Here is a 26101-nt window from a genome sequence, read left to right as displayed (position 1 = left end):
GATAATACTGAAATACATTAAAAACTAGTTAAGGGAGGAAAATAAAACAGGATTGGCTGCTAGAAATGCAGATAACTTTCCTGAGTAGAGAGGTAACTAATATTGTAGGGAGCACTGCATGCAGGTAGGAGACACTGAAATCTCCAAGAGATGTTAATGAGCTCTCAGTCAAGAAAAACCGATCTCTTTGTTGATAACAGATGTCCATTCCTACACTGCTGCAGCAGACAGAGCTCTTCATATAGATATACTTAGAGATCTTTACACATATTGGTATGTGTATTGATACATACACAAATGGTAGAAGTAAGCACAGCAGGTGCACAGGAGATTCTGTGTCAGAGCTGCTGCTGAACCGTGCCAGCTCCTGCCTGAGCTCTTGTTTAGGGAAGCAGCTCCTGTGCTGTGTTCTTTCCAGTACTTTCATTTGCAGAGGATCTTTAAATTATTTCCTCAGTGAAATACGAAGTGGCACAGAATTGCTGCTTTTGGTAAAGATGAGAGGGAGTTCCTTGAGAGCTCCAGCTGCTGTAAATTGGGGTGGCTGCAGTCCTGCCCCCTGGCCTGCCCTGCTGACCGTCCCCACCTCCTCTGCTTTTCCACTGCCACTGTGGCTCATGTGAGCAGCTGGGAAGAGTCATCAGGGAGCTGACCTGGATGGAAATTAATGATACATTTTCCTCTGGGGTAGCTGTGGCCTAGATTAGTTCAGTGTGTGATCAGATAAGTGCTAGTGCTGGCTTGGGGGAGTGTGTGGGATGCACAGCCAAGGGGAGGGGCAGCACAAGCTGTGGTCACTGCAGTTGCCATGTGCTGTTATAGTGCTGGGATGCAGGATTTCACAAGGGGATGGTTAATTTGCCCTTTGACTCAAAGTGATACTCACTGTGTTTAATCCCCTTAATTTCCAGTAGGATTGTCATTTCTTTTTAGGGTTAAATTGTCATCATTTGGCCTCAGAGTTGGTTCTGAAGTATAAAACAGTTTCTATGAGGTGTTGACTTCAGTTTTTGTGAGTGGCTGGTGCAGGTTGGAGCTGCATGCTTTTCCATAACAGCAGTTTTATCCTTGGAAATGAAGAGATTACTTTCATGTTACAGACACTCCTTGAGGTCTTGAAAAATTCCAGTAGTTTTGCTGAAAAAGGTAACAGCAGAACCCAGGCAGTATCTTCAGTGATTTCGGTCATCCCTTGGTGCTTTCTCTAAAAACCCCTTAAAATGTGGATTTTAGAGAACTCCTGGATGCAATTTTATTTTGACTAGCTGGAATAAATCCCTTTTTTGTCTTTTTCCTTTCTCTTTGAGGTAACGTGAGGGAGCCTCTGAACAGCTTCATGTGCTCCCAGTACTGAGGCTGAAATTGCAGCCCTGCTCTTCTCCTCTCTCTGGGAGCCAGCTGGAAAATAAGTAGTAAGCTTAACCAAGCGTGAAGAACTATTGGCCTACAAATTAACAGTTAAATACTGAAGGGTCTGGGCTTTAGGTTTGATGGTTTTGGGTTTTTTTCAAACTGACTGAAATGCATGTTCTCTCAAAAAACAACTCTGCAACATTGCTGGCTATTCCTAGGTTATCCACTGGAAAATAGGTGTGAAAAATACATTTGCTTTGCACCTGCAGTGATAGTAATGCACTTTGGTTTGCATTTAAGGTGTGTTCACTGTATTTTGAATGTAATATTTTTTGTGTCAGTCATCACTTTCATATTATTTCATAAAGATTGACACTTCTGCCAGCCTTCAACACCTGGTTTGCTGCTTCACCCTGTGATGGTCAGTGCCAGTGATGATGTAGGTTATCTTAACCCACCTTAGTGTAGTTAGCAAGTCTTTATTCCATTTTTTTTTTTCCTTATTCTTGCCCAGAGGCTTCCCAGCACTGTTTGTTTCTGTCTTGCAAGGTTCCTCCTATCATCTTGTCAATTATTGATGAGGTCTGCTCTTGGAGCATTTGTTTGTTATGAATAATTTCAAAGACAAATAAAAGACCCCTCTGCAAATTTAATGTATTGCCCTTTTGCAGTGTGTTATATTGCTTTCTTGGAACAGTGCAGGGAGAGAAACAATACAAAGCAAAAGCTATTTTGTTTGAAGTTTTATGCATTATGTATATTTTTTTTTCTGTGAAGCTGCAATATGTGACATATTTTGGATGACTATGAATTATAGGAATTATGTAATTTGCAAATGGAATAAATGCTTTTAAGTACTAACTTATTTAGATATTAGTATTTTGATTGTATATGTTAAAGGACAAAAAAGGAAAAGATCAGATGGATTATTTGATTAAAGGATAGGCCTAAGAATTAGAGACAGTAGGTGCTGTGAGATTTAACACTTCATAGCCCAACATAAAATGTGCTTCATGGAGGAGGGGATTATCCCTAGGTCAGCTGGGAAATATGCTGAGTTAATGTCTCCTGGACACTGTGAAACTGCACTTTCTGTGTGTGTTATCTGAGGGAAGGTGGAGGCTCCATCTGCTCTATACTGAGTTTTAAGTCTTCTTTCAGGTGAAATCAGGAATTCTTATCTTTCTCCCCACCACTTTGATTTGTGATGAGCCCTTTAAACACTAGAGTATATGAAGCAATATAAGGCAATTTAAAAATTACAATAATTGTATTTTAGATATGATAAATCCCTGGAGTTTTAAACCTGGAACCTTACCTCCCCACCTTTTTTTTCCCCCTCCCAATTTTGTTATCACTTTAATATCCCATTTTTTGATATGTAACTGACACTGCTGCTCAGATTGGGCAGAACTTTTACGTAATTTTTCTACCACTTGCTTTGAAACAGCAAATTTAGCTTCAGGAAAACTATAATTTTAAAACCTGTCTTTAAGACTGAACTTCCGTGTGTTGTCTTTTTTCCTATCACACAAAGCAAGGCTGAACTAAAATTAACAGGCTATGAATTTTAATATTGTTAACTGCTGATTGAGCCATTGTGGCACTGCATTGGGAGATCTAATGGGGTTAAAAAACCCCTAGATAAAAGCTTTTTCAGTTATAAAACTAGAATTATCTGTTAAATTATTAGCTCCCTACCTTACATTGAGACATACATAGTAATCTCTTTGTTTAAATTTTCGTTATGAATAGAATATCCTAGTTTCGTGTTAGATTTATAAGGAATTGCACAGCAAGTCAAATACTTTCGGAATCTTTTGTGATAAAATACTTTCTGATTAGAAGAAAACTTGGGTAAACAGGCACTGTCATGTAGGAGAGCAGAAGGCTGAGACACTCCAGGTGTTTCCTGGACACACATTTTTTGGTTTTCCTATTAATAGAAACCTGTGTCTATGCTTAGTGATTCATTGCAGAAAAAGCTGCAGGTCCTTTATGGAAAACTTTGTACCATTTTGTGTTTAGATTCTGATCTGGTTTTATCTAGTTTTGATGTTTTCCATATTTTCTATCTTCTATCTTTGTAAGACATTTATATAATGGGACATTAATCTTTTTCCTCTGCTTAATCTCTCTGTGAAAAGCTGTAACCTACTTCCTGTAACAGTAAATTTATTTTTCTTTCTTGGGCTTGAGACAGTGAAACTGCTTTTGAGACTCAATACTGCTAATGTCATGATCAATGTTTGTTCTGTCTGTTCCTACAAAAACCAGTCTCATTATCTTAATAAAGTCATTTAGATGGATCCTTTGACAAGATACACCTGCCTTTTGTATGATAGCTATAAAACAATTCGGGGAAATTTGCAATGCCAAAATGAACATTAAAGATGTTCACCATAATGCTGCCCCATAGTAATTAACATATCCAAAAATAAATATGCTCCTTTTGTCTGATTTTTTCCGAAGCAGGGGTCTGTTTGTAACCCAGTAAGTTGGTGGAAATGTCTTTCTGTGCTTGTATGGGCTGTGTGCCCTCAGAGAGTTTGCTGGGATTTGGAAGCCGCTGTGCTCTGCTGAAGGTATCACACAGGAACTGTAAGATGAGAGGAGTGAATGGAAGTGCATTGTGTCTTTGAAGTTTTAGAATAAAATGAAATAAAGTGGTTTTGCTTGTAGGAGGGGACCTACAACAATCATCCAGTCCAACTAAATACTTCAGGGCTGACCAAAAGTTAAGGCATTTTATCAAGGGTATTGTTCAATTGCTCTTTATACCCTGAAAAGCACTGGATACATCCTGTGCAAGGCAGTGAAATGAGATGCCAGTCACAATGGGTTCTGCATCCTTCTTCTCCAAAGATCAGATTCTTTTACAATGATGTAGTGGGATAGCTGTGTTGCAGTCCTTTGAAGACTTAATACAGTTTTTGTGGGTTTTGAAATTTTTTTTTTCACTGTTTCTTACACATGAACTAAAGCTTCAGCAACTGCCAGCAGCACATGCAGCCAGTATTAAATATGAGACTGCTCTAGTGAGGAGAGATTTCTCCCTCCACTTCCTGACCTGAAGGCATTTCCAAGATGAGGTTTGGCAACTCTGCCACAGTCTATGACAGGAGAATCCCGATTTCTCAGATATAGTACATGGGGTTGTTTGTATCTTTATTTAGATGCACATCATATTTTAAGGAAAGGGTGTCAGCTCTCCTGCTTGTTGGTATTTGGTGGGTTTTTTCCCACTTGCTTGTATATGTCAGCAATAACAATAACTTTTGTAAACAAGTTTTCTCCTTATTTTGCCATTGGGAACAGAATGAATTTGAGTATCATGTGATGTTCCTTGGGACTTACTTAATCCCTTGGCCATGCTCTGTGCTTCTTGAAAATGGTGATGTAAACACTCTTACAAACCTATCCTAGAATAATGTGATTTGGAAGGAACCCACAATGATCATCAACTCTGGATCCTGATCCCCAAGCTCTAGTTAGGACCTTGCACAACAAGGGGTGTCGTGCCACTGACTGACCACAGTGTATGGCATTCAGTTTTAAATCAGTACTAAATAATAAAAGGGAACGCGATAAATTGCTTCTTATGTTCTCAGTTCAACTTTTCCTATTTACTGTTTTAAGCTTTGTGTGGATCTCATTTTTACAAGCCAAGTCACCCAAAGTAATATAGTCTATTAGTCTGTAAATGCATAGATACTGAACTGAAAGGCTGCTCACTTTTCCAGAAAGAACAGCCTCTGAAAATACAAAAAATATAAACCACATGCGACTCACAAATACTGCTTACATGGAAATGTGGTTGTTACGTATAAATGGATGGAAATGGGTTATAAATGAATGTGCTGTTACAGAAATGTGGATTCAGAGGTAGTAGAAAGCTATCTTTATTTGTAATTTATCCTGGCATACATTTATACGCTTTTAAATGGCTCTTGCAATAAATATTTCCTTCACTTTGTGAGGTAACAGCTGTCCATGGTGCTAAAAGTGGCAAATATACCATTAAAGCCCTGTAAGGGAAGTGTGTAGGGGTGAAGGTCACACAGATAAGGAATTACCCATTGGAACCAAGTGAGATCTTAAAGAGTCAATTAAAAAACATGGTGGGGAAGTGTAATGCAAGTACAGCAAAGCTTGTTAGAAAGAGTGATGGAAACATGACCAGTGTTGGTTATCTGCATTCCTTTCAGGAATACCTGTAAGTGTCCAGATCAGGGAGTATTGCAGTGCACACAAGGCTTTCTTCAGTACTTCTTTTTAGCTGTGATAATTAATTACAAGAAGTAAGCAGTGGTGTGCAAAATAGTCAATATCTACTTAAATAAGTACAAAGATAAGCAACTTTAAGACATTTCTATTTTGATCCCCATCAACTGCATATTGTAGAATTTGAAGAATTCTTGAACCAGTAGGATTGCTTTAATAGTCTAGTATATGTAATACTCAAAAAGTAAAAGCCTTTTTAGCTCTCTAGCTGTAACTATATTTTATAAAGTTTTATAGCTTGCACAGTGTAAAGCCAAAACTGATTTCCATGGATTTAGATGATGATACGTGATTCATTCCTTTTATGAATCAATGGGAACTAAATACAATCTATCTGGTACTTCCTTAATCTCCCATCCTTTATCCTGTTTTATTTTCTTGGCCCTCTCCATTTCACCACCTCCTCTTGTCTTCATTTCTTTCCCTTTCTTTTTAATTCTGTTTCCCTCTCTCCTACCTGAGATTTTTCTCTGTCCTGTATTTCAGTCCCTGCTTGGTGCTCATTGCCCACATACTCCTTGGCACAGTGATAGTCCAACAGAACTTTTTTCTCCCTTTGCTGTTTACCATTCTCATGTTGGTGAAGGACTTGAGGTGATTTAAGCACAGATTGGAGCCTCTTCTTCACTTCAGGCAAATATACATAGCATACAGTAACAAAATTTCATGAGAAGTATTTTGTCTGAAAATCCAAAAGGGGAAAAAAGAGGAGGCTAAAGACAATCAATATTTCATAAATCAATGGCTCAACCCCTCAGTGTAACCTTGTCTCTGTAGCTTACCTTGATCTCTCTTGATTTATGAGGAGTCATTATGTTGGCAGTTTGGAGAAGGCCTCAGGAGGTTCAAGTTTCTTTCCATCCAGCCCTGCTGAGCCATGTAGGAGGTCTCCTTTGTGCCTTTCCAGTTTCCTGTCATTCCTGATAACAGGATGCCCTTTTTGTTACTACTTCTGCCTTCTGCCAATAACATCTTGGATGTTCCTGGAGGTGAAAAGGATATGATGATGTGGAAATTGCCAAGTCAGTTTTATTTCATGGAGATTTTTTTCCATGTGAGTTTTGGAAGACTTTGCAGCACAACCTGGTGCATGAGATTTAACTGGTGGTGGATACAACCTGATTTAACAAATGGGGGAAGGGATAATATTTCTGCTAAATGTAATGACCTAGAAATACAGTAAACAAAATCCCCAAATCATAAAATTGCATTTAATTGATGGTGACACTTAAAAAGTATTGTAGGAAAATAGACTTCAATCCAGCTGTGGGCCTTTTTTAGGTGGTACACTTAATAAGTAAATTCAGCTTTACATAAATGTCCATGGTTGCTGGGTTTTAATGTAGCCTTTAATATCCCAAGTTACATAAATAAGCCATGTTATGACTGCAAATGCATGGAAGGTGGCTCTGTAGAACTAAAAACAAGCACTGTCTCGTATTTTTTCAGAAGTATCCTTTGCATGGAAGGATTAGTGTTTCTTTGTGGTTTGTTTTCATTTTATCCTTGCAACTTTGCTTTACTCTTCCTTGCCTGGAAGGGTTTATACTGAAATGAGTTAATTGCATCTTACGGTGATGAAAGCAGTTGGTTTTATATGTTTCACGGTTATTTCTTGTTTCTTATGGGATGGGAAATCATTGATTTTCCCTTTTGTATTGTTCATTGGCAGAAATATCAGAGGTGCCAAAGGAGACAGTGTTGGTTCGCTTTGAATTAGCATATTTAAACAGATTCACTTTTTTTTTATGTTTGAGAGCGTTTGCATAGACATCAACAGAAACTCTGTTTTTATGTCTGATTATGAAAATCAGGGGAATTGATAAGAGATTATTGTGAAGAAACAGGATTACACATAAGTGTAAATCAAGCATTATAGTCAGAATAATTAGAATAACTAAATTTACTCATTAAATGAGAGATGGACATAGGGTTCCTTGATTTCAGACAAGCAGACAGAACTGCTGCAGCATCCCTAAAATCTAGTTTTTTCTATACATTGCCTGTATGAAGTGCTTGAGAAATGTTCAAATACACTAAAATGCAGTATATAGGAGACTGGTATCATTTGAAATTTAAGTTTGGATTATTTCTGTGTCATGTTCTGTCTTTTTCTGTTTTGTTTTTTTTTTCTTTCTAACTGTCTGGTCTTCATGGTTGTGACCCATATGTGACCAGATAAATGCTCTCTGATGTCAGTGCTGTATTGATCTGAATCTGAGGAGGCAATCGAAAGTGAATTCCAGTTTTCCAACAATAGGAATAAACTGGATCAATATTAAAAAAGCAAAAATAGAGTTTCTTGTGGTGATTCACACATTGCCCCCACAGATCCCAATTACATGCAGAGGTCTCCAGCATGGCCCTTCCTTTCTCCTATGTGGTGCTGCTCTCTTTCCTGGGAAGGGTGGGGCTTGGGGAACTTGGGGAGCTGGATCCAGAAATCTCTGTAGCCTGAACATGCTGGTTTGCTGGGGAGTTTGAGACACAGAATGAGCTGATGGGCATGGCAGTTATCCCTGAGAAACTTGAGGAGTCTCACCAGGGCTGGTGAGGAGGTGAAGGTACTGGAACATCTCTGCTATGAGGAAAGCTGGGACTCCTCCTCAGTCTGAAGCAGAAAAGGCTCGAGTTCAGATCTTACCGATGTGTGTAAATACCTGGAGGTTGTGAAGGAGCCAGAGCCAGGCTCTCCTCAGCAGTGCCCAGTGAGATGCACAGGGGCACTGGGCACACAGGAGGCCCCATCAGAACATACAGAGAAACTCCTTTACTATAGGGGAGAGAAAGGATGGGTAGCCCAGGGGGATTGTGAAGTCTGCACCATTAGAGACATTCAAAAGCTGCTTGGACTTGCTCTGGTGCAACAAGCCCTGCCCTGGCAGGCAGGTTGGACCAGATCACCTCCAGAGATCCTTTCCCAGTCAAAGATTCGTGATTCTCATCCTTCCAGTATTTTTCTTCATTAGTTCATCAAAAGTTGTATTAAAGACTTCTGTCAATAAGCTCTGATACTGACAACTCACTGTAACCCTAAGCAGCACCTGTCTAAACCTACTTTTAGCTTTATATTGTGTCCATGTGCTGCATTCCCTCTCCTTGAAACCAGGAGAAGACTTGAGGGAAGGGTTAAGGGCGATCTGTAGTCTCCTTGTATCAGCATCTCCAAATTGCTTATGCTCATGCTTCATCCTGCAGCCAACTGCAGAGATCCACTCGCAGTACACGCCGCCTGCTGCGGCAGCGCTGGTTGCTCAGCAGACACCTGAAAAGGATGCAGGTTCAGCAGCTGTCTTTGGTGTCTCATACACTGTGAAGGGTTCAGCTAGAAATTGTAGATGAATAGGACTTTCTAAAGTAAATTTGTGTAAAAACCAGGAATAAAACAGAATAAAGTGTTATGAGTACTGACAGCTGGCCTTATCTAACTTTCCCTTTTAGTATAGTGTTAATGGCATCCTCATAATTACTTCCACATTCTGACTGAGGCAGGCACAAACCCCATGTGCTTGTATTTTTCTCCTTTTCCCTAACTGGCTGGCTGGCCTTCATCTTCTGCCATGCACTATTTCCTCAGTCTGGAGTGAAGACCTACAGATCTTGTTGAAAAGTGATTTTGATCTTTTATGGTCCCAAAGAGCCAGAGTCTTTGGTCTGGTGGGCTGATGTCAATGTTGAGTGATGCAAAGGGCTCTCAAGTCAACAAACCCGTCAGCTTTTGGATTTCTTATAAAGAGAATTGAGAAGATTGCTCTATAATGGAATCTTAATAGTCCTGGAAGATGAGTGGTTGAAAAAACTATGTCCTTCCAAATAATGAAGTTCCTTTTGCAGCATAGAAAAGGTGAAGGTGATGTTGTCATAGCAAGTATTAAAGTGAGGTGTCCAGGATATCAAATGATTTCTGAATTACAGAGCTGTTGTCAGGGAGTGGGGCTGGGATGTAGCTGAGATGGAATGTAAACATTACAGCTTGCCCTGGGTCTTGCTTAAGTGTTTCTACCTGGATTATTGGAAGAACTCCATTGTTTAAGAAAATGAGGGACAGGAATTTCTTTTTGAAGAAACAGTCTGTGTACTTCAATGACTACAAGCTTAAGGAGCTTTGTAAAAGACAATGTATTTGCAATTCTTTATCTGCATACTGCTGCAAGGCGTTTCCTACTTGCTAAAATCAGTGTCACTGAATTGAGTAAACTTGCAGCATTTTCTCCTTTTATTAATGTTTTGCTAGCAGCAAGCAATAGCAGATGCCAAAGGTCAGGTGTGCTAGCAGGGAGTAGCTGAGTTTTATTGGAATTCTTTCTTAGACTCAGCTTCTAAAGGACAAGTCAAAATTCTTGTAAAGGAACTCTGTAAAATGAGACTTGAACAGGTTACATTGATCATGTTATCTTTTGATGGCAAAAGTAGGCCTAATTTCAGAATTTGTAAAAATGTGTTGAAAGAAACCCTTCCTAGACAGACATCTGCTTGGTCAGTAATGCTATAGGAAACTTGCCTTCTAAGACCCAGAGTTTTCTTCTTAAAGATTAGGTTTTTAAAAGAATTACTATATTTTTGGGGTTTTATACTTCTTGTAGTGAAAATTTCTAGGCATTTGTGAAAAATCATAGTAAGTTTTGGAGCACCATCAATTGGGGTAGATAGGTAGGAATCGAGAATTCAAATATGTCACTTTTTCCATTTCCTATGAAGTTTCCTGTGAATTTTCCACAACCATCTGATACAGTTGAGTTGGAAAAGTTTCTTGGTTCGTTCAAGTTAGAAGTTTCTTGTTAGAAATAGACATTAACCTTTCCACTTGCTTCCAGAGATTACTCTGAATTGGTGGTAGAATCAGAAGTACTCGAATGTCAAATTGCAGATTGATGACAGAACATTTTTTGCAATATTTACAAATACATTTATGGCTTTACTAGAGAGATACAATCAGGAACCTAATCTAAAAATCAGCAAACCAGAAGGAACTTGGACAAAATTACTTGCTACATGGATGAATCTGTTGGTTTTTATTATTTGTCAGTTTTACAAACTGTAAGGTAGTGCCTATACAATATCAGAGAAGAAGGTGAATGGTCATGTGTAATGTGGCATTTACTTGGGCTAATCCAGAGAGCCAACCTTGTAGAGTGCTAGCCATTAAAAACCAGATCAAATCTCAGACAAAAACTGAGATTTGATCTGACAAATTGCTTAAACAATTGTCTCAGCATTTAACAAAAGAATGCTTGATATCGTATCCTCTAAAGATCACATAACCCAAATAAAGCCCCTAATGTAGTAAAATAGAAATGGAAATACTGTGGGATCTACAAACAGATGTGCCAGCTGCACATTGTGTGGGGAAAAAATGCACCCTAACCCCATCAGGTGGTGTACAGAGCACCCCTGCTTTTGTGGGAATCCAGGGAGCTTCCAAGCTGAGTCCTTAGGAGTCACATTCCATGCCAGTAGTAAAACATTGAGCCTGGTACATTCAGAAGTTGACCTCTTGCCCAGTAGCACAAATAGTGTTTTTCTTCTGTCAACAACATTCAGAGAGGATATGGCAGAGTAAGGAGAATAAATTATGTATCAGTAGCATAGCAGGGAGAGAGAGTGTGTACAGAATGGGAGAAGGAGAAGGAAAACAAACCACAAAGATAGTAAAGGTCATGGATATCTTTTATTTTTCAGAACAACAAAGTTATGCAGAATTGTTTTGTGTCTGATCTAATTTTGTTATGATTTTTTTAGAAAAAGTAAGAACAGACAAAGACACCTGTTTCTTCATGCACCATAGCAATCTTTATTCTTCACAGCTCATATTTATATGGTTTTCCAAAGGCATCATGTTTAATTCCAATTGGTTTTCAACTCACAGCAATTTGGTTCATTGCTTAGTAGTTGATAGTCCACATGTCTGTCAAAATCTTTGCTCTACTCTAATGATGTTTGCATACTTGTCTCCTAAACAGAAAATGTTTCACATGGCTAAAGTCTTTCTTGACATGGGTGCAGACTGCTTTTTCATGGAAATGTACCAGGCTAGCTGGTAGCTGTACCCAGCTGAAGCAGCAGGCCTGAGCCATGGTTTTACAAGGCCTTTCTTTTGTAAGGTTTTACCTATATGCCACACCTTCAGCTACTGGAATGTGCTGTGAGGTCTCCATACCACCTTCCCTTCACAAGGCTGAACAGCCACAACTTTCTCAGCCTTTCTTCATAGGGCAGAAGCTCTAGTTTTCATATCAGCTTCATGGCATCCTCTGCACTTGCTCCAACAGTTCCTTCTCCTTCTTAAGACAGTCATCACAACATCACTTACTTTATTAAAGCTGCACACAGAATGGTATTGATACAGATATTAGTATTATTCTCAAACTTCCTTTTCCTTCTGCATTCTTTAAGAACCATGAGATTTTCATTCTCCGTCACTCGGGTCTACCTTGTAGCTAAAAACTATCAGCAGCTGCTTCTGACAGGGTTAAAAACCTTACTCTGGACAGGTGGTCAATATGTCCTCATCATCCGCTCCCAAGTAGTTTTAAAATTGATTTAAGTGTTGAGAGAAGCTGCCAGGGTCAGCGGAAACGGCTTCAAGTTGGGCCAGGGCAGGTTTAGATTAGATATTAGGGATTTTGTTTTCACTGAAAGGGTGATTAATCATTGGAGCACTGATGGAGTCACCAGCCTTGAAAGCATTCAAGAAATGTGTGGATGTGGCACTTGGGGACATGATTTAGTGGCAAACAGAGCAATGGTGGGTTGTCAGTTGGAGTCAATGATCTCTCTTAAAGGTCTCTTCCAATCTCAATGATCCTCGGTGATTCTGTGAAATACTTCCAAAGTGAGCATAATTTCCCATTTCCTCAGCAGTCATGTGGGTGATACAACTGTTCTTAACAAGTCCTGACTAGTGCAGTCCCACTGGTAATGCCTGTAAAAGCAGCAGAGACCCATCCCACTGGCTTTTTAACTATTAGAGAACTGTCTATTAAGAAATTATAGGTAAATTTGCATACCTGGCCTAAAAAGAGATATGTTGTAGATGACTTCTGAGGATCCTGTCCTGGGAATTCTCAAAATTTGGCCACTACCTGCTCAAACACAGCTTGGGAAGAATGGGACATAATTTAATAAAAGATGTTTACTTCCTTTGGCCAGAGCTATATAAATAATCCAAAATGATGACAGAAGAGGAACTTTGATACTAAATTTAGCTCCAGATTTTAATTTAGCTCCAGGTGTGACCTGCCAGAGCTGCTCAGATACAAAATATTGATCCATCCCTGTTACCAAGAAGCCTTCTCTTCCTTCTGCTTGTGGAAAGCAGTTTTGTCCAAAGAGCAGTAAATACAGCAGATAGTGAACCAGAATTTGGAAAGTTCAGCTGACCAGGGTATTTTTGAATTAACCTAAATACTATGTTGTCTTTCAGTATGTTGATATGTAACTGTTTAAAAAAAAAAATACTCTAAAGAATAATCCTCTGTTTTTTTCTCAGTTTCCGTTTCTCTGTTAATTAGTACTCTCTGATTGTTAGATGCTCTCAGTTGAATAAAAGCTGATGCTGTTTGAAAGAAAATCTCTTTATAGACAGGAGCTGAACAACAAGGTATGTGTTACAAAAATACTACAGAAGAACTGAGCATAAGGCAGACATCTTTTGTTCCATGTCTTTAAAAGGAAGAGCTATTGATTTTTTTTTCCAAATACTGATTAGTAGGGAACCTGGGATTTTCTTGGATCACACATTCTACTTGGAAGGTTATAGTAAGCATGGAAAATGAGAGGAAAGGGATTGATGATATGTATAAGATGTGTTGGCACCATGTGCTGTCAGATTTCACTGAAAGCAGGAATTTGGTAGGACATCAGTAATAATAGGGAACAGAGCTACGTGCTAGTTTTGCAGATAATTTCAAACCCAGGCTGAATGACCTCATCACTTTAGTGCATTCTGTATTTTTTGTCTGTTTGTGATTGTGTTTTAGCAGGCTTAAAGTTATTATTCATATTCCCATTTGGGGGGGGGGGGGGGGGGCGGGAACTGCACAGAACCATAGAGAACTTCAAGGAAAAAAATAAAGAACATTTTTGTTTTGCCAAAAATCTATTCCTTCAGCAAACACTTGGCTATTGAAACAATGTTGTAATGGCAGTAACATGTCAGTGTTAAAATTCATGGCTTTTCAGGATTAGGAGATGGTTTATTGAGAGTACCTCCAACTCCAGATTTCAGCAGAAGACGTGTTTCATATCCTGGCTAAACAAGTAGTGAATGTTTGCGTAGTCCAAGAACTTTTACTTTCCATATAACATGTAGAAAAGTTTCAGTATCTAATCCTTACGAAGCATGACACGCCAGATTTCCTGGGCATGGTAATTTTATTTGTTGAAAGCCCATTTTGATTTTTGTTTCCCCTTTTCTTACTTTCCTTGGTACTCTGGATCTATTTTTCTTTTCAGCTACTGAGGAGATGAAGTACAGGCAGGAGAATGTGCTGCAAAAACAGCTCTTTCAGCTTCACCTAAGATGCAGACCTTTGGGCCAAGCAGATGAACTTGAACTGAGTCTCCAGCACAGAGAATCCCAGACTGGTTTGTGTTGGAAGGGACCTTAAATCTCATCTCATTCCAACCCCCTGCCATGGGTAGTGATACCTTCCACTAGAAAATGCAAATCCTATTTCTGTGTGTAAACACTTGCGGTAAAACCGAACTTGAATGAGTTTAAGGTTAGAGATAAGCCTCTGGAAGTGAAGTACAGTATGCTAATTGCCTACTCATATACATAATGATATATTCTTGATCCCATGTAGTTCTTTTTTTTTGGGTTGTTTTCTTCCTGGGATCTCTGCCTGGTTGTGGACATGAGGAATAGTGCATATGTAATGAGCTGCTTTATTTTCCTTTTTCTTACTGTTTTTGCTTTGTGTAACCCTCTGCCTTACTAGACACCATTCAGATCAGGATTTGAGGCTGGAGTTGTTATCCTCCTATTTAGCATTTCTACAGGACTAATCACTTCAGTATTTCAGTGCTTCAGATGTTAATTGATTTTCATAACACCCCACTAAGATGGGGAATTATTATTAACCAGGGAAATGGAGCACAAGGAGATTGAGGTCAGAAGTGCTGCTCAGTTTGAATGCCAAGTTTGAGACACCTGTTATCCAGTTTATTATTTATTCAGTAGTCACATTAAACTCTTGAATTCCTTTAATTGCAACTGTAATTCTACATCTCTCCATATTGGGTCAGAAGTTGTAATGCAGGCAGTACAGTAAGGAAAACACAGCCGAGCACTTTTGGCACTTTTTTCTTTCGGGATGTTCCTGTTTTCATGAAAGAAATTTTGGGGAAAAGTGGGGCAAGTACTACAAGAAAAACATCTCAGCACAGCATTGAGATGTTTTTGTTTTTTAATAATGTCATCTGGCTGATACAATGCTTATTCTCCAGTTCTTGGAAAAAAATAAATAAAGTTCTACCTCCAGGAGTCTCTTCTGCTCCCTAATTGTAATTCCTCACCAGTGTGGCTCCACTTGTGACAATAAATGACTAGAGATTCTTTTTGGAGTGTGTGTGAGATGTTTGTAATTAAAAAACAATTCCTGAAGTGCATGCATAAAGATTGCCCTGTATTTCTTTATTGTGATTTCTTATGTTCCCCTAATTTTCTTTTAATGTTTATTCAATATAAACCATTTTCTGTTCTCTTCAATTTATTTCTGTGTTGATCTTCCTTCTGGCATCAACTGCCCATACTTCAGCAGCTTCTTGATAGCTGGAAATGGCAGGAGTGTCAAGGAGTCAGCATTCCAGTACAGTTGTTCCATTGCAGAAATTCAGCTGTTCTAGAAGAGAGACAACTCGAGGCAGAACTTGTTCAGTGGCAAGGCAGCTGTCATAGCATTGACATGTGAAGATAATTCTTTTTCTCAGTAGAATATTTTCTCTGAGTTGGCAGCACTGAAATGAATTTTAGAAGTAAGATCATTAGAACCCTGAATGCCTTGATAGCCATCTCACCTTAGCTTTTTTTCCTGATAAACTAAACAGTCATGACTTTCAGAAGAATAAAAACTGTCTGAAAACATAAATTAATGTGTTTGTAAACTCATGTGCTTTGGTACTCGAGAACAGTGCTATCTACAAACTCTGCCTGGAAAAGGATAGAAACTTAATGAAAGTATTTTTGATATGTTTTAAGAAGTAGTTCTACACTGATCTTCTCTCTAGACTAGTTACTTGGTTTTCTTTCTTTATGGATTTATCGTATTTCAAAGAGAGATTGTCTTTTGAGAAGGAGTTAATTCTCCAGTCATTGTGTGTAAATTTTATTTTGGGCCCATTTAATTCTTTTCCTCTAGGTTTTTTAGAAACATCTTTTGTTAATAGGGTTGAAGGAATCAGGCTCCTTTTAACTCAGTAAAAGTTCATGTGAATTTGGGCTTTTACACAAATGGTCTTGGCCTTACCTTGGGCAGTCTGTGTGCTCAGTTACACATTGGACTCCCCAATCAAGATCAGAGGAAGTACAGGGCAGTCAAACACATTGTCTCAGCTTGACTGGAAAACCTTGTGTGTGCTGGATGTTGTGGTCTTTCTGAAACTTTCCCTGGATCTGCTCAAGTTCATGCTGAAAAATGCATTAAAAAAATGTCTGTTACAGATGCTTTTCAGTAACTTTTCTGGTAGATCTTAAATGCTGTTTCAGGCATTTTCTCTCAATTTAACTGGATGGTCAGATGGATCTGGGGGGCAGACTGCAGTTATCCAGCCTCTCTGGTATTTGGAAGCCATGTAAATGAAAATAATCATTAAAGAAGTCTGATTAGAGAACTGCTTGTTACAAATTTTTTGTTACTAGTCTGTGTTTTTTTACTTGTGATTTAGAGAGTGTGGTTAGTTTTGGTTGCTGATGATTGCATGGTGCTTAGATATCCTGAGAATAATCATGGTAACACAGTGAAAGCATAAAAATGTGTTTGTTTTCTCCAGTGGTACCAGTTGGCATAATAAAAATATCACCTTTCTTTGTAACCTTTCCTTTCATAGCATATAAAAATGTGCCTGGCATTTTAGAGGGCTGGAACACATCTCCTATGAGGGAAGGATGGAGGAGAGAGCCAGGGGAGAGAAGAGGAGGATCCAGGGAGGCCTTAGAGCCCCTCCCAGTGCCTAAAGGGGTTCCAAAGGAACTGGAGAGGCCCTTTGGAAAAGGGCCTGGAGTAACAGGACAATGGGAATGATTTGCCACTGCCAGAGGGCAGGGTTAGATGGGATTTTGGGAAGAAATTCTTTCCCTGTGAGGGCAGTGAGACCCTGGCACGGGGTGCCCAGAGAAGCTGTGGCTGCCCCATCCCTGCATCTCTGGCAGTGTCCAAGGACAGGTTGGATGGGGCTTGGAATAAGCTGGGCTAGTGGAAGGTGTCCCTGCCCATGGCAGGGGGTGGAATTGGATGAGTGTTAGGGTCCCTTCCAACCCACACCATTCTGGGGTTCTGTGACTAACAAAACTACTTGTTTTGTAACTAAACAAGTAATAAATGTTGTAATAAAACAACTGGAATATTGTTTTCTGGTGCTAGTCATATTAATGTCAAACCAAGGGAAAGCCACACTGGAGATCACTGAACATTGGAATATTTTATTTGGATAAATTAATGATAACCAAGATTCAGAGAAGCCATCAACTTCAGGGAGACAACACAAAGTGATGTTTAATCTTGCATCCATTTCCTTGCATCCATTGCCATTGAGGGGAATGGAGAAATGCAGCAGTGGGCTTTCATCTCTGGGGCAGCCTCATCTACCCTGGAGTGATTCCTTGCAGTGTATTGGCTACAGATGGATCCAGAAGGGAACTGGAGTTGTGAATTGCTGCAGACTTCTCCCTAAGCCTACCAGGCAGCTGCATTACTGTGTGACACAGGCTCACTGTAGAGATTTTATGTAATTAGAAAACCACTGAAATTTGGGAGATGACCTGGTTGCTGACTCCAGCAGATGTAAAGAAGATTTCTTATGGAGAATCCTGGTTAATGAGACACAATCTGAGAGTTTACATTTTCGACAGCAGAAATACTCTGTTTCCAAGATAAAAGTTATTTGGAAGGGATTTATATTCCAAGTTACAGGAGAAGGTTTTGTTGGTTTTTCTTTCAGGATTACAAAGGTAATGGAGAAAAGCACTATTTGATATTTGCCAACCTAAAGGTACAGCTCACTGGAACCTGAAGATAATTAACTGTTGTAGTTCCAGCTCTGACATTTTGCTACCACTTCCTCATCCACTCAGTGGTGTTCTTTAGGTCTGTTTGCAGTGATTCCTATCTTTTTACAGAAATTCTTTATGAGTTTTTAATTAACACTTTTATGGTAGATTCCTACATACAGCATTTCAAATTAGTAGCTTTAAGCTTGCAAGACAGACACAGCCTAATTTGTTTTGTTTTTGTTTTGTTCTTGTTTTGTTTCTTTACTGCCTGAGCAATACAGTAAGTATATGATCTGTAGTAAAAACACACCAACAATTACACAAGTGGTAATTTCTTCAGAGTTCTAAAGCTGAATCTTAAGCCTGCAGGACAGAAAACATGACATGTTGCTCTTGTTAAACTGCCAAACTATAACTGCACATGAGACTACAAAGGATTTTCACTTTCTTCTCAGTGCATTTTTGCAGAAGTCATTAAAGCAATTATCTAATATATCCATGTTGAGTACACATTGAATTTTCTGTTGTTACATTTAATTATACTGTTAATGGGTTAACATGTCAGGATTTTTCTCCTTTTTTGTGCAGGATTCTGCTCAAGAGAGTGTCATCAAACGAGATATCCATCGCACATATCCAGCCCATGATTATTTTAAGGACACAGAAGGAGACGGTCAGGAATCTCTGTACAAAATCTGTAAGGTACAGTCAGTACTCTGAATTTCAAAGTGTGTTCCATATTTTGTGTGACTTTCTTTTGCCCTGCTAACCCTGTTCTGGTCCAAGTTGTTAATCAATGAGATTTTAAAGCTTTGTGTAGATTGTATGTGGAGACTGGGGTGTTTCTGCATTACCTTTTACAGCCTTGTATTTGGTACCTCCTGAGGTGCAGGTGAGAAGAGGCTCAAGCTGGCTTTGCTGAGATGAGAGCTCCTCTTCAGAGGGAGCATTGTAGGAGAACCTTGTTTTTGCTCTGAGGTGGAGAGATTTGCAGAGGAAGAGAAACAAATCCTCAGAGCAAGCTCTGCTGTGAGGTTAAACAAGAATGTCTGTAAATAATTACAGGTTTGCTGACCATACCACAAGCAGTGTGTGAGCAGAGCTTTTCACTCAGAGCTGCCAGATCACCTCAAGATGAAAAACACTCTTAAGTTTTCAAATTTGCACATGGGAAAGTTGAGGTACTAAATCAATAGGTTTGTCCATCTTGTACAGACAGACTTCTCTTTGAGAGAGATCCAGAAGGTAAAATATTGCAGCCAGGCAGGTACTTTTCTGCCTGGCAGATGTAGATTTTGCTGTGGTTTTGGTATTCAGTTTTTGTTAAATTTTATTTTTTCAAAAATTCATTAAATTCATGTAGAATTTTCTTTAGAATATTATCTAATGTAGAATTCATTCTGTTCATGTTGAATGAATGATTGTCTTAGACAAAGCCATTTCCCTTTCCCTTCCTCTTCCTTGTTGCTGTTTCTACCTCCTGCTGATTACTAGAAATGATGGAGTTGTCATAGCAAGCAGAAAAAATTGTTCAGCCTTTGAGGTATAATGATACATATTCCTGTTCCCCAGATAAATTCTGTGGTGGTACAAACTCCTATTCAAATAAAAATTTGGGTGACTGTTAAATACAGTACTGGAATTCAGTATTGTGAGTAATTCACATCTTAAAAAAAAGTACAAAATTAGGGAAAAGAGAGAACTTTGAACAAATGCTAGTGATTTCTCCCAAATCTTGAAGGGCTCTAGAGGGCTACAGGAAACAGTTCTTGTGCCAGTCTGTGAAAAGAGTAACAATGCAGGTAATTGTAGGCTTGTCACTTTGATACCAGTTAAGTGAAAAATGATGGAATAATTCAGTTTTTCAAGAATTAAATGTAAGTATGTTATAATGAAGGCCTATGAGTTTACTGAAAATAGATCATGACAAGCTAACACAAAAACCCAGAAGTACAGGTTTCATTGGTGAAGATGTTTTGATTGAAATTCTGTAGCTCCTGTGGCCTGCCACACTAAGAATATATAACTGCTGGACAAGTTAGAGCATGAACAAGATGCACATTAAGGAGTTAAACACTGGCCAGCAGGCTCCTAAACAAGCACTGAATAAATGGATTTCAGTCAAAACATTATGAATGTTCCTTGTTTATTCCAAGTACTCTGCTAAGTCACCTGAAGAAAACCAGAAAGTCTTTTCTCGTGAAGATATCTTGGTGACACAGGGAAAAAGGAGATGGTAAATAATGAGATGTAAAGGATGTAGAGATGGATGAACCTCGTATAGGAGCAGTTTGACTTGAGCAACTCAGTGTTTTTCAGCTGCTGCAGCTTCTTTTAGTTACAATGTCCAGAATTAAAGACAACTATTCTGCATTGGAAAGAGTCTGTAAAGATCCATGAGGATGATTAAAGAATTTGGGAACATTCTTTGAAAAGAAAAATTCTTTTTCATTAAGGCGTATCTCAGTCTATTTTGATTAATAGAAAACAAATAAAGCAGTGAATCTGTCTGAACTGGAAGCAACTTAGAGGAATTACCTGTCCAGCAGGCAGCTTCAGAGGGCCACAGATCTCAGACCTTCCTGGGTTGTTTCCTTTCTGTAGGAAATGTGAATAATTCTGTGGGTTTTTTAAATCTGGGAGCTTTCCTTGCTCTCAAGGCCTCTACTTCTCCTGCAGAGAGAGTTGCTGTAGCTGTTAGTTCTCTTTTCCTGAAGGATCTTGAAACTCAGAAGTGGTGCATCCTTGACAAAGTCAGGGAAAAATGCCAGGAGGCCTTGTATGGATGAACAAGGTGCTCCTGGAGAAACTCAAACACAAAAGGAAGCCTTCAGAGGCTGGGAGCAAGGGCAGGTAGTCTGGTAGAAATACAGAGAAATTGTGCAAGCAGACAGAGATCAGGTTTGGGAAACTAAAGCCCTGATAGAATTAAATCTGGCCATGGATGTGAAGGGTGACAAGAAAATACTCTGTGGGTACATCTGTGATAAAACTAGGATTAGAGAAAATGTAGGCCCTCTCCAGAAGGAAGGGGCAAACTTACTTAACTCAGGACATGGAGGGAGGCTGAGATACTCTATGACTTTTTTGCCTGTTTTCACTGGCAAGTGCTCCAACATCGCTGCTAAGGCCACAGAAGGCAAAGGCGGGGACTGAGAGAATGAAAAATTGCCCAGTGTAGGAGAAGATCAGGTTTGAGATGATCCAAGGAGCCTGAAAGGCCACAGAACCTGATGAGATGCATCTGTGGGTCCTGAGGGAACTGGCAGATGAAGTGGCTAAGCCACTTTCCATCATATTTGAATTCATGGGCATCCTGTGAAGTTCCCACTGAGTGAAAATGGGGAAACATGACCTCCAGTTTTAAAAAGACAAAAGGAGGATCCAGGGAGGCCTTAGAGCCCTTCCCAGTGCCTAAAGTGGCTCCAATGGAGCTGGAGAGGCCCTTTGGAAAAGGGCCTGGAGTAACAGGACAATTGGAATGGCTTTCCACTGCCAGAGGGCAGGGTTAGATGGGATTTTGGGAAGAAATTCTTTCCCTGTGAGGGCAGTGAGGCCCTGGCACGGGGTGCCCAGAGAAGCTGTGGCTGCCCCATCCCTGCATCTCTGGCAGTGTCTGAGGCCAGGTTGGCCTTGGAGTAAGCTGAGTTAATGGAAGTTTTCCCTGCCCATGGCAGGGGGTTGGAATTGGATGAGTTTTAGGGTCCCTTCCAACCCAAACCATTCTGGGGTTCTGTGATCTTTGATCAGAGACCTCTCTGTGTGTCCATCAAGTTGAGGGCTGCTCTGCCTGTGAAGTATTTTGTATTTACCTAGAGTTGTGACCTTTGTCACTTGGCCACTTTCTCTTGGTAGAACGTGTTCTGCATAGCAGCTTTGCAGTCAGTGTTTAATTCCCTGCTCCAAACAGCTTTGTCTCATCAGCAGTCTTTGTTACTGTGCTATTTTTATGTGTTCTTTAAGGTTTGTGAGTATTTGCAGCACGTCTTTCTGCAGGGTTCTCTGTGAGTGACTTCACCTTCACTCTCTGGGTTAGAACTAGCTGTTTACTCCTACCTTTTGCTTTCTCTCCTTTAATCAATTATTTGAGTGCATAAGGGGATATTCTGGAGCAGCTTAGTTCCCTAAAACACCTTTTTGTAGGGATCTTGTTGAAGGGTTTATAAGAATCCTGGTAATATTAGTGACTTCCTCATTCTTTTATGTGCTCATTGGTTCAAAGAAAGATTTGGGAAGCATTGCTTGCTGGTAGAACAGCCATATCCAGTATTCAGCATGGAATTATTCATAAATTTACTGATTACACTGGAGGGTTTATACCTACTTGCCAGTATTGAGATCAGACACAACTGTTGGGAAGATTTCCAGGCATCATCCTCACATAGTTTTCTTAAATGACTGTGGCTGTGACAGATGTCTGCTTGGGTCTGACTGGACCTTGAGTTTATGATTAATAAACTGTTTTCTCCAGTGTGTGGGTTTTCAAGAAATATTGTTAAAGCCTAATTAATTTGCTTATAAATTTGTCATTCCATTGGGAATGAAAAGTAATAATATGTGTTGAAGGCAATAATGTGCCAGCTTTGTATTACTGGAATAACTTTTACCAGAGGTGCTGGGCACTTAGGCCCTTTGTCTAATGAAACCATGAAGTTTGAAGAATTGGAATTATTGAATATGGCTGGGAAAGGTCTGTCCTCAAGTGGGAGGGTAAAAAGCTGAAGAGCATTTTCTTCATTCCCCACTGAAATGAGAGATGATCTGAACTGTCAGATAAAAAGGAAAATCATTAAAAGCTCACAGCCTCATTTTAACAGGTCTGTCAGTTTTTGTTCCATCTCTTAATCTCCTCTTCAGAACAGTAGGAAATCAGGAAAGATGGAAACTTTTTCTGTTTCAGAACATTTATGTGACAAAGTACCTAAAAATAAACTTCAGGACTGACAGTGGTGATAAGGAATGAAAAGAGTTTCAGATTCTAGACTGGAGATTTCACTTGAGGACACCACTTAAGCTGGATTTTCACAGAGCAAATTTTGGTGAATCTTTGGGAAAACTGCTCCTTCTTGCATGCTTTCTGTTTAAATACTCTGCAAATTCCAGCTCTATTTAAAGAGCTCACCTCAGTGCTACAATGCATAACTGAATAGTGCTCAGTGCCTGCTTCCATGCTCTGTATGTACAGCTCGATGCTCCAGGGACTCAGAGCACCTGGCAGAATTAATCCTCTCAGCTCTCTGGAGTGTGTGCAGTGTAGAATTTAACACAAGATGTGTTTTCCCTAATTTTCTGATTAAAGTAACTCCTATTTAACAAACAACCACTGTGACTTTAATGGGGAAAAGGGAGCATGGTGCAGGAAAATCATTCAGGTGAGCTCAGTGGGTGCTGGGACTGGACAGACTGGGAAATAGACACAATGTTTTTCAGAAATGGATGAATTACTTCAGAGATTCAGGGTTGATGTTAGTGATTCTCAGTGAGCTGAGGCCTTGCAAAGGATATGAATCGTTTGTATCAGGACATCTTTTGTTCATAAATACTTATCCCTTTGTAGATCCCTAATCTCAGTCTCACTTGGCTGAAGGTTTTAGGTGCAGTATCAGTGTGGTAGCTGGTTTGCTGGGAGACCAAACACTGTTACAGTTCTTGCAATGTCTGTTTTGGTACCCACATCAGCAGAGAGAATAACAAACTGTTTTCTAGCAATGGTAACACTGTTATGGGGTGTTTTAGCTTTTTTTACTGTATATTGAAATATGGAAGTATCTTTGAGTTTCCCTTCTGTAACCAGTAGCTTCTATGCCCATAATAAGCTGTGAATGGTGGGTTATGCTTCAGCAGAGCTGCTGCTTAGTGTTGGCCTGTAAGCTGAAAGTCTACTTTTCATAGGTTTTTTTTTACATTTTCATTTCCATTTTATTGCAGCATGCATTTTCAGATAGTCACCTCACTGTGCATGTATTCTTCCATTTTTCAATCCTTAGTATCTCATTAGATTTACAAATGGGAATTTTCAGTGTTTATCCAGGTGTAATTATGTGTAAGAGAGCAGATCTCTTTTGTTCCTGCAGGAATCTATTTGCCAATTATAGGATAAACACAATCAGTTACAAATTATTTTTCATCTATTTTTAGTTTATTTTCTTTGCTCCTGGGTCGAAGGAGCAGTGCTAGCAAATACTGTTGCCTTGTTTAATTCAAAGAATTTTTAGTGCTTCTCTGTCTTCTTCTTTACATTTTAATAAGGATCCTTCTCTGTACATCTGTGGTCAGCAGCACTGTTCTTGCACATGGGGTTTCTGCTGAGCCTGTCCCAGTGGGAAGGTCAGCTCTGGGATCCTGAATGCTGGGAATATTCTGTTTGGGCCTGCCTGGCTGAAGGTGAAGATTCCTTCATTCTCTCAGCTCTCCTAGCTCTGGCAGAGGCATATTGTGTAACAGTCTTGTGCCTCTTCCTGATACTCCATAAATGAGTAACTAATGTCTAAAAATACAGTTTTCAGTTAATGCAGAAATTCCTTGTATAATGTGATACATACTCAATGCTGCACTCATAGGAATATTATTACTTTCAGACTGTTAGTATTATAATAAATTTAGGTGTGGAGTTTTAAACTGTACTATTACTAAAATTATTTAGTGACTGAGCATGTAATAAAATACCTTGTTAGGTGAAAAGTCTGCATCAAAGTAGGGATGTTTTCCTTCTCCTGAGACAGTCTGAGTTTCAGACACCATGTAAGTCTTTTAAGTCTCCTAAAGCAGAGTTCAGCACAGAGCTGTGTCTGTATTAAACATGAGTAGCTTACTTTGATCATTTCAGAGAGATCACAGAGGAGCATAACCTCTCCTCTTCCTTATTCAAATCTGCAGGCACTCATAGACAGAAGTTACAGAAATCCCAAATTGAATTAAATTCCACCATCTTTTCCTTTGTCTTTTAAATGCTACATACTTGGAATTTCTCTGTCTACAGAAGATTCTGATCTTGGGAGATTTTCCTTTATTAATTATTTTGGAGAAGTTTCTGTCCAGCCCTGGATTCTTGGTTCACTTTCCCAATGTGCAGGTGGTTCTCTGTCATGGACTTGGAGAAGACTCTACATCCAAAGAATTCACTTTCTAACAATGATGTACCAAGAACTGCACAGTAGCTCTTCTCTTCAGAATACAGATAACTATTTAAAAGATGTCTCAATTCTGTGAGCTATTCATTTAAAATTATTTTAAAATGAATGAAATTAGGCTTCAAGTCAGAACCTTCATTAATTCCCATTTATGAGACAGAGAATATTTAAAATCTCAGTTAACTGGGGAGTTGTAGTTGGAAGTTCCTCAAGAGCTTAGGAGAATAGTAAGTTAAAAACTGTGACATGTCACAGGTTGTTGTGGGGAAAATCCCATCTTCTTGAAATTATAAAGTTACAAAGACTGCAGTGGAAGTAGGGGATTTGGGATTTTGTCTTGTTTTTATATTTCATGTGGAAAATGAAAGTTCCTTAGAAGCATAAATCTTAAATAGTTAATCTTAGGCTGTTAGTTAATGATATGATATTATGGTAGCATCTGTAGGCAGCATCCTTATTTCTGAGGTTATTCTGGTTAATTACATCATATTTCAGCACTATCAAACCCCATAGGTTGCTTAAAAATAAAATAGTATAATTGGAAATGTGATGTGCATTAAGATTGCAAAGTCTCTTTGCATTGGGTAAATGCAATGAAATAATGTAGATTTTAGAGACTTCACTAAAAACTAAAACTTTATTTGTCAGGATTATGATGTTTTGACTTAAGAGCAGAATATTTCTTTGTTCTAATTCTGATGCAGAACTGAAGTTTCTGTCAAAGAATCTGATGACAGCTGCTTGTCAAAATCAGATTTTGGGGAAGAACCTGGTGGAAATTAATTTCAAAAAAATTCATGTTCAAAAATTTTTCAAAAAAGTGGAAAAAGTAGATCAAGCAGTTAATTTTTTCTTCATGGTTTTTGGTTGCTTCAAAGGCATTTTAATAATTACTTGTTCTTACTGGGGCCCTTTGACATTTTTCTCCTATATAGGCAGTGCCCACTAATAAATTTCATATTTTTATTTAAACCAAATTATCCAATACTTGCTGATTTTTAGTTCTGTGGATCAACTTTTTTAGAAAAGTTTCAGTTTTTTCATCTCTTCTGTTTTAATCAGGCAATTATTAGTTTACCAGTTTACTTTCCCCCTTATGCTTTTTGGGTGAATACCATCTGTT

General features: G+C 39.0%; 1 protein-coding gene across 7 annotated transcripts in view; it reads left to right on the top strand.

Moving 5' to 3' along the window:
• Positions 1-26101, top strand: part of RABGAP1L (RAB GTPase activating protein 1 like) — a 230193-nt gene that overhangs the window by 110148 nt on the left and 93944 nt on the right. For all 7 annotated transcript variants that reach the window (XM_015635758.2, XM_015635753.2, XM_019007609.2 and 4 more), the window contains one exon: positions 18437-18550. In XM_015635758.2, coding sequence (XP_015491244.1) covers positions 18437-18550 — 114 coding nt within the window. The remainder of the gene's footprint in view (positions 1-18436; positions 18551-26101) is intronic.

The sequence above is a fragment of the Parus major genome, chromosome 8 (assembly GCF_001522545.3).
Source record: "Parus major isolate Abel chromosome 8, Parus_major1.1, whole genome shotgun sequence".
Taxonomy (NCBI): domain Eukaryota; kingdom Metazoa; phylum Chordata; class Aves; order Passeriformes; family Paridae; genus Parus; species Parus major.
The sequence above is the reverse complement of the archived record's forward strand: the minus strand, read 5'-3'. Positions and strand labels throughout refer to the sequence as shown.